The 9362-nt window shown below is 48.0% G+C and overlaps 1 protein-coding gene across 1 annotated transcript; it reads right to left on the bottom strand.

Annotated features, from left to right (window-relative positions):
* Positions 1-432: 432 nt before the first annotated feature.
* Positions 433-1305, bottom strand: LOC146869987 (general transcription factor II-I repeat domain-containing protein 2B-like). The gene has a single exon (XM_085640890.1). The coding sequence runs from the start codon at positions 1303-1305 to the stop codon at positions 433-435; it is 873 nt and encodes a 290-aa protein (XP_085497016.1).
* Positions 1306-9362: the final 8057 nt, after the last annotated feature.

Genomic DNA, 9362 nt, shown 5'->3' with positions numbered 1-9362 from the left:
GACGATTCTTCTCTATAGCTATCTGTTTTCCTTGATCTCAATAAACCAGGCCTCCAGCAAACACTGCTTTGCTCTTGTGCAGCAAATAAAAAGGTGGAAAGGTGCTGAAGATTCTTCTCTCCAGCTACTTTTTCTTGTGTTTGTAAAACAGGCCTGCAGTACAAGTTCCTTTGTTTTTGTTCAATTAATAAAAAAACAAAACTGGGGGCTCAAGATTCTTCTCTGCAGCAACTTTAATCTTGGTGTTCATAATGAATCAGATACCTAGATTTGGGATTTCACCAGGAACTGTCATTGAACAAGTATTGATTGCGAATGCATTCAAATTATTTCAGTGAGAGACTTGACACTGCATGGTGTCCAATAATCCCTTGTAATCTGGGGTGTAGCTTGAGAGGGCAACTCTTATGGAGTCATTTAAATGTTCGTCAGTTAGACGTGTAGACGTGTGCGAAACTTAGATTTTATGAAGTTCATATCCGAAAATGTCGATTCACAAAGATAGGTAGAGCCAAATAGGGAAAAAAGTTTCAATGCAGCTGTGTGGATGTTCTTAAACTTTTCAGCATCCACAAGACTCCAGAAATTAATGTCAGATTTCCTTGATTTCAATTCAATCTCATTTTGAAGTGTGACAATCTCCATTTTCATTGTGTCAGAGTCAAGGTTCAAAAGCACACTAATTTTCTCTGAAATGTCACTAACATCCACTTCCATGAAGGGGTTTGAAGTGAACATCACACAGGGCTCCAGTTGCTCAAAATCACTAAATATGTCACTGAACTCCTGATTTAGCCTCATGAGGAGGCTACTGTATTTTTCTATGTCCAAGACCTCATCCTCAGCTTTGTTTTCTGAAAGGATTTGGAGCACAGAGGGAAAGTGCTGCATCTTTCTTTTCTGCACATGCTGTATCAAAAGGTTAAGTTTTGATTTGAAACTTTTCACAGAACTTACCATGTTGGTTATTGTCTTGTTTTTGCCTTGCAACTCGTAGTTCAATACATTTAATTTTTCCGTCACATCTGTCAAAAAAGCGAAATCGAGCAACCATTGATTGTTTGATAACAGTGTGGTATCTTCATTTCTAGACTCCATAAAAGCTTTGACTTCTGACAATAGCGAAAGGAATCTTCGCAGTATTTTTCCCCTGCTAAGCCATCGGATTTGAGTGTGCAGTAAAAGGTCACCATACTCGGCTGATAGTTCTTCAAGGAACAATTTGAAGGTTCGGTGCTGCTTGGCCTTTGCACGAATTGAATTAATAATTTTAACAACAGGAGTCATGACATGATCAAACCCCATTACCTTGGCACATATTGCCTGTTGATGTATAATGCAATGGTAGTTCAATAACGGAGGGAAATCTGGATCTGCTTTACAATTGGCAATGAAGCCAGAATGACGCCCTATCATTGCGGGTGCACCATCTGTGGTTATCACCACTAACTTTTTCAATGGGACATTTTGTTTCACAAAATAATTTTTCACCTCATTGTGAATGTCAGATCCTCTGGTTGTGGTTTTCAAAGGCAACAAAGTTAAAAATTCCTCTTTATCAGTAAAATCTTCAAAAACCATTCTAACGAACATTGCCAACTGTGCAATATCGCTTGCATCAACAGATTCATCACATTGAAGAGAAAAATATTTGCATGTCTTTAAATCGCGCTCTAACTGCTCTATCATGTTGGTCGATAATGCAGATACCCTTCTTGCCATAGTGTTTGGCCCTAACTGCACATCTGAAGTGGCAGACATAATTTCAGGGCTATTTTTAAAGTCTTTGAATAAGGAGTTGGCCTTTAGAAGCATTGCTTCCTTCACAACGGCTCCATCTGAAAATGTTGCTTAGTGCTTAATCAAGTGATGAGTAACTGCAAAGGGTGCTTCAGTAGCCGCAGTGGCTTTCTTCGTGGGCTTCATAAAAAAAGATTGCTGTGTCTGCAACGCAGATTTCAGTTCGTTTACTTTTTGTGACCTCAGGCTGCTTCTTTTAGGGAACTTCCTCTCAAAATGCATGTGCTTGGTTGAAAACTGCCTCTCAACATTACCCTTTTTTCCCACTGCAACTTTTGCTCCACAGATTAAACATACACAGTTGTCTTTAATTTGTGTGAATAAAAATGTGTTCTCCCACTCTTGATGGAAGTAATAAGTCTTGCTCTTTACCCTTTTGGAGGGACCTGGCTCTTCATCCATGATTAGCTGTTAAGGCTGTAAGCAAGAGTAAAAATGTCGAGTACGTGTGCCCTACCTATGGTAATAATACTGCAACACAATGCCTCCCCTTTCTTCATCATCACACATGACAGCACCTTGAAATGCATAAGTTGAAGGGGCACTGTACAAAATCACAACGTGTGGCCTTTAATGGCCTCATAGATATGGAGGCAAGGCAGTGCAAATCGATGTGCTGCGTTACTCTACCCCAGCAAGGCGTTCCGTGAGTGGCGCATGAGTGCCCCTTCCTGTGTAAAAACAAATCTGTCTGCAACACAGGCACCCTTGCACCATGGCACAGGGGTGCCTGTGTTGGCACTAGGGGGCAGCAGTTTGTGTGCCAGTTCAGGGAGAGAATAGGAATGCATCATATTATGTTAAAATTTAAATGCAGTGCATTAACTGCCACAACAGTGAGACAAAAAACTAAAGCACAAGCCACAACAGTGACACAACAAAAGCACAAGCCGTGCAAGCGGAGGCCAATGCTTGTTGGAATGGGACAGGAAAGAGGCCCTGGCACCAAATTAGAAGTAGCCCCATAAGCCGGGTCTGGTGGCTCAGTGCACTAAAGCAGCCACTACAGGGGCCTGTGTTCGACCTCATGGTCACAGGTTTAAATCCCAGCGGGTCCACTCAGCCTTTCATCCATTTGAGGTCAATTAAATGAGTACCATTGAGTTGGGTAACAATAAACATCTGTTATTCAGTGCCAGGACACCTTCGGGTAATTGTGCGCTTTACAAATAGACCTGTTATGTTATGATATGTTGTTAATATAGGGAAGGCAAATTAAATAGGTAAAAAAAGTGGCCCACATTTGCAAAATAAGTTTTAAACTTAGACATGTTGTGTGTAGGAGGTCTTTTTCAAGGTATGGAAGACTAGGCTATTTGTGCTTGCAGCAGGCAATGATTGGGACTTTCCGAAAAATTAACAACACAAAACAGCCCACCAGCCAATAAAATCGGCACACAAATAGCTAAAAATCCACAGACAAGCATTGGCACAGACCACCAACCAATAAAATCGTCCCACAAACAGCCCATAAAACAACCAATATATAACATCCCGAGTGGCCACATGACACCATGGAGCAGTCAAGGCCTCACTGTGGAGAGGCCGGAGCTGGGAAGCCAGAGCTGCCTGTGTCCCTGAAGAGCGCACAGTGGCCTGTGAGTGCAAAGTGGTGACGAAGCTAAGGACTGTGAGCTGTGTGAGGAGGTAGAGCAGGTGCAGTCCCAGGTGGCTTGATGGCCCTGTACTGAACAGTTTCTGGTGCCATGGGGGTGGGTGTGTCTGCATTGGAGTCTGGACTCAGTGCGGCCTTTGACAATGTGGAGTGGAATTGTGGAGGACGGAGTATGGTGAGGAGGAGTACACTGTGACCAGGGACAGCGGGTATCTATTGCTCCCCCAGTGAAACTGAAGCAGTCAAGTGTGGTGTGGCTGAGGGGCCGAACAAGGTTTCATGGTAGCAATGGTGGCCCACAATAAACTCTGAGATGAATTTGGGTGCAAAGACATAATTGAATCACCTGTTCACTGCACCACTGAGTACCCTAAAACTGTGTGTGCTGCTGACACCGCAATAGAGCTCGGCCATCTGCTTGCAACATGAAGGAGCACCCCAGCTGCCACCGCAATGTGGTCCCAGTGCTCTGGTTATCTGTCAACTGAGACTGGATTCAAGGAGGCTGCACTTCACCTGGCAGCGAGAGGGCTGCATGGTGAAGGAAGTCCTGCACCACTCAATGTTACTCAGCAAAAACCCCCCACCTTCTTTCGGATAAGGGGATTCTTCATAGCGAGCGGATGGACACATGTGCCTTACAAGCCCCGCGACTGGGTAAAATTAAAAACGCTGCTGTAACGCCACCAGGGGTGGAGCAGCCCCAGAATCTACTGCTGCAACAACTTCACCCATGTGTTTGGACTGGAGAACAGGCCTGGGATAGAAGAATGTGAGAACACAGTATTTCTATTTTGCCTTTTACCGACGCCTTCAGGGCAGCAGGCAAAGGGATTGTGCTGAAAGGAAATTAAATGTAAACCATTTTACAAATGTTTTGGAATTAAAAATTTTGCCATAAGGGGCTGGACTGGATTTTGAATAGTAAATACGCCTCATGACTACTAAGGGAACAGTTTTGCTATCCAACATATTTTAAGAGTGGTGTAGGAGAGTAGGGTCTGCAATCCTATGATCACCCAGATTTTTTGCTTTTTGCTTTATTGGTTTACGACTTTCCCTGGCTGTGGGCCTGCCAATCAGACCCACAGCCTAGCTGTTCTCTCTCGAAATTAACACACACGTACATTAGGTGCATCCACTAATTGGAACTGGGCCGCCTTATCAGTCCCTGTATCAGCATACCACAGGTATCCAGGGCATCGGTGTACCCAGGGCCTACCAGGGGCTGCAGCATGTATTATGCCACCCCTGGATGGCCGCCCAAATCTGACACAACTGGCTGCACGACAGCTGGGGCAAGGTGGTGTAATCACCCGTTGCTGTAGGTGTAGTATTCCTATACCTAACCCTAAAATGGACACATGGATTCCTATCAGTCACTCCTATGGTAGGCCTTATCAATCCTGAAGGCAGAGTGCGGGGAATCATGTGGGATGGTGCTCTGGCGCGAGCTGAGCCCGTCGACGGCTTGCGGAACCAAGTCCTAATAGCCGTTCCATGGTGACGCGTGCCAACTACCTTAAAATGCATTATAATCCTCGCGGTTACTTGCTAACTCTGGCATCGCATCACCCACACATGTCGAGTAAGGTGTCATACGAATTGGAATACGAACCCCTCGCCAATTCTGGCGACGGGGTTAGCATTCCCCCCTTTTAGAGGGGCACGACATGGAAGTAACCTTGAATCCCGGTTAAAGTTGACTCAAGCCTCAGCATCACAAAATGGATGCTGCCACCAGACACAAGTCTGACCTCCTGCTGCTGGGAGACCTTCCAGCGAGGGGAGCTTGGACAAAGGGTTTCCTGTCGAGGGCGGTGTTAGCACCATCCCAGACAGGGTTTGTGTATCCCAGGTAGGCAGGGCTGAAAGGAAGGTGATTGCAAGTGGCACCCCGGTGCTCACTGTGCATAGCCCGGCTCAAACCAGTTTCGGGGGCAACCCTGCCCCTGAGCTGGGGCGAAGCCGGACAAAGGATAGGGGTGTAACCACCCCCCTCCTGGCCCCACCCATAGGTAGGACCTAGTCACGGGCCAGCCCCTTTTCCTAGAATAAAAGTAGGAGCGAGTCCCCTTCCCAAATTGGATAATTCTGAATCTTGAACTACTTTCCACGAAAGGAACTCTTGACTATTTCTGAAGACTCTCCCTTGTGGCTAAGGAGTAGCCACCCTGCACCAGCAGGCACCGCGCTTGCGGTTTGCTGTACGTCTCTCCCACAGATCAAGACTGCCCAGCTCGACGAGACCCGGGTTCCCTGCCATCTCTAACCTCTACCTACATCGTCAGCCCAGCTGAGATTCGTAGGTGTGACGAGACCTGCGGGACCGGCCATCTTCAGAACCTGCACGACGCTTATCTAGCACGCCCACCGAGGGACCCTCGAGTGAGTGCACCTAGGGTTTGAGAAGCCCTAACCCTGAGCGGCTCCAGCACCGAAGTCTGCCTCCCCAGCATCCACGAGATCTGCGTGGGGGCCCTTCTGCTCCTTGCTGCTCACCGCGTTGTCTGACCACTCGCCGACCGGCTTGTGGCCCTCTTCACGACGCACCACGACAGTCTTTCATCACTGGTCTGGCTGCTCCAGACTGGCTCTTGCTCCCCTTCAACAGAGGAGTACCTCGGACCCTCCTGGTCCACTCCAGACGCCATCTTGACTCCACCGCGTGGGTTTGCCACTGCCAAGACCTGCTGCCCCACTCCTGGGCCCAGCATCATCGACAGCAGACACCTTCGTGGGACAGCTCGCCCTCCATCCTGGTCGCCGCCGCGCCTCCTGGTCCGAGGAACAGCCGAGTCCGACGTCATCCACTCACCTGGTCGAGGTGACTTCATCCGGTACCTTCCTGGTACCCACACGATCGCTGGCTAGCGGTTGAGAACTGAGTCCCCTCTGCTTTCAGGTTTCCCTCATCACCGATCCAGGCTTGGATCTCGCTGAACATCGACACTGGTCGCCTGCCAGCAACTTCTTCTTTCAGGCTCCTGAGACTACAACGAGGACTCCCGACATCTTGCTGAACCCCACGCAGCCGCAGCCTCTGGGCTAGGTAACTCGAGCATCTCGGTGCTCCATCGTAGGTTCACTCTACAAGTGTTCAGTTCCTTTTTCGTTTAGTCCCACTGATCGGATTCCTCCGGAATCAGTAACTTTAAACTTTCTAACCTCTCCCATTCCACTTGCAGTGTAAATGGTTTCGTGCCCTTCGGGCATTTGTGTAAATTGTGCAACCAGAAGTATTTTCCTAAGAGTTTTGTATTGTGCTTAGCTCCCTGACTCATAAAGAGCCAGGGTAGTCTTGTTATAAATAAATATCCTTTATTTTCATAACAACTTGTGTGGTGTCCTTGGCGTTCAAGGGGTATATGTGATGGTAAACAGCTGGCTTAACACGCCCTCTAGAGTTTAGCCTGAAGACTGCTCTTGTCCACGCTACTAGGATAGCTGGTCTATAAGGTTGACTTACAACCAATCATCAATAAGGGTCGTTTGGAATGATACACAGTGATCACTAGAATAGTGAGCACTACATATCAGGCCAACTTCTCACATTGGTGAGCAGCGGTTGGGATTTGAGCTTGCTGTTGTTTTACCACACACGTATCCTAAGAACATCAAGTTGAAAGATCACATAAGTACCCAGGTACATATAACTTAACTTAGAATACTCTGAGTTCTACTGAACCAGCTGTTGTAGTGTAACAGGGCTTAGCACACCCTGACTACAACTCTTAGCAAGGGATCAGTAGGTAAACACATAGTGTAGGTAGGTGCATCACTTACACCTCACTAGAAAGCATTTCGGTCCACGGAGAGTCTGCAGAGACTCCCTTAGTGGTCATTGACCCTCCACAGGTCATGTCACGATATGCAGCTCTTAGCTTCACGGAGATGAGACAGCTGTGTGCCTCCAGGAAGCTAAACCAGGGTTCTAACCCTACCATCACATTTCTGATAGGTCTCTTAGAGACTTACGATGCTAGGAGGTCCTCTAACACAGGCCCCCCTAATGCTGATGGGAACATGCCTCCCTTAGAGGGAACCCTTGGTGACCCTGACCTCGACCTCCATGGTGAGGAGGAAGAGGAAGAAGAGTTAGCAGGAGACGAGGCAGACGGAGGTCCCGTAGTAGTCAGTAGGCTCACAAGGACCAACTTAAGCAGGCATGAGAATGGAACTGGGGGAGCCCCGGGCCCACGCTCAAGCAGGCGTAACCTTGGGAACGGACGAGCTAGGTCTCTCTCGAGAGGCTCTAACAGATCTGTTCGAACACATGTTTCTCAGGCATCTTCTCAGAGAGGAATGACGTCCCCTCAGAGAAGGGAGCACGAAGCGAAGATGAGGGAAGTCAATCTGAGGATCGAGCGGGAAGAACTTGCCCTCGCCAAAGAAAGACTTGCCTTGGCCCGAGAGCAGAAATTGAGTGGGTTAGATCCCACTGGTGGCAGCATTCTCATTAGAGAGAAAGACAGGGGTATAGATACTAGACACCTGAGTAAAATAGTGCCCCCCTTTAAACAAGGGGACGACATCCACAAGTGGATAACTGCTTTGGAGAGGGCTTGTACTGTCCAGTGCGTCCCCCCAAGTCAGTGGGCAGCTATACTGTGGCTCTCCTTTGAAGGTAAAGGACGAGACAAGCTCCTCACTACGAGAGCTGAGGATGCTAACAACTACCAAGTCCTGAAGAATACACTGATTGATGGGTTCAGCTTAACCACCGAGCAGTACCGGGTGCTGTTCAGGGACACCCAGAAAATTCAGTCTCAGGATTGGACTGACTTTGTCGATTGTGCCACTAAGGCTTTAGAAGGTTGGTTGCTGGGTAGCAAGGTTACTGATTACACAGGATTGTACAATCTTATCATGAGAGAACAGATTTTAAACAACTGTCAGAACCAATTGTTGCATCAGCACCTTGTCGACTCGGAGCTGACCTCTCCCCAAGAATTGGGAAAGAAGGCAGACAGATGGGTCAGAACAAGGGTCAAGCAGAACCAGACTCAGAACCAGGGTGGTCAGAAGAAAGCAGACCAAAAGGGTAGTAGCAAGAACGAACAAAATGACCAGAAGTCTTCGACAGGCCCCCAACAAACCAAAGAGGGTGGGGGTCAGGCTTCACAGCAGAAAAAGAAGACTCCAGAAGGCCAGTCAAAAAGGTGGTGCCAATACTGTAAAAGTAAGACTCACTGGTTTAGTGAGTGCACCAAGAAAGGAGGGCAAACTCCTGCCACTGCAGCCCCTAAGGCACCTGCACCCCCTAGTACAGTCAGCAGTGGTAGTGCGCCTCCCAAGGCATTAGTTGGGTTAACCTTGGGAACTGAGGGGTGTGACGACTTAGTTGGCACGCTCACTCAGGCCGTCCTTGTCTGTACAGGGGATATGGATATGTCCCCTGATGCCAGTCCCAATACTTTGGGCCAATACAGGCAGACGCCTTTGATCAATGGAAAAGTGGCTCAGGCCTACAGGGACACTTGTGCCAGTGTCACCATGGTGACGCCTAACTTTGTGGACCCTGGACAGATCATGCTAGTTACCGATTACCTAGTGACCAATGAAAGCAATGTCACTACCAATCACAGTATGGCAGTTGTTGATTTCTCCTGGGGAGGGGTAAGTGGCCCGAAGAAAGTTGTGGTTAGTTCAGACCTCCCCATAGAATGTCTGTTGGGCAATGATTTGGAAACGTCACAATGGTCAGAAGTGGAGCAGAGGACTCACATGGAAATGTTAGGCTTGCCAGCACATGTCCTTGCTGTGACCAGGTCACAGGCCAAAAGATGCCCCACTGAACAGGTGCTGGATCCTGGAAGAACGGACCAGACACCATCCAAGAAAAGGAGCAGTAAGGGTAAGGCCTCGCCTTCCCCCTTGCCCCAGGTCGTGGATCAAGTCTCTGAGGAGGCTGACCTTAAAGAACTAAGGGAAACTGAGCCAAAAG

This window comes from Triturus cristatus, chromosome 1_1 (genome assembly GCF_964204655.1).
Source record: "Triturus cristatus chromosome 1_1, aTriCri1.1, whole genome shotgun sequence".
Taxonomy (NCBI): Eukaryota; Metazoa; Chordata; class Amphibia; order Caudata; family Salamandridae; genus Triturus; species Triturus cristatus.
The sequence above is the reverse complement of the archived record's forward strand: the minus strand, read 5'-3'. Positions and strand labels throughout refer to the sequence as shown.

What these genes read in the sequence shown, in the direction of transcription:
- LOC146869987 (XM_085640890.1), bottom strand. Translation starts at nt 1,305, where the DNA reads ATGGGGTTTGATCATGTCATGACTCCTGTTGTTAAAATTATTAATTCA.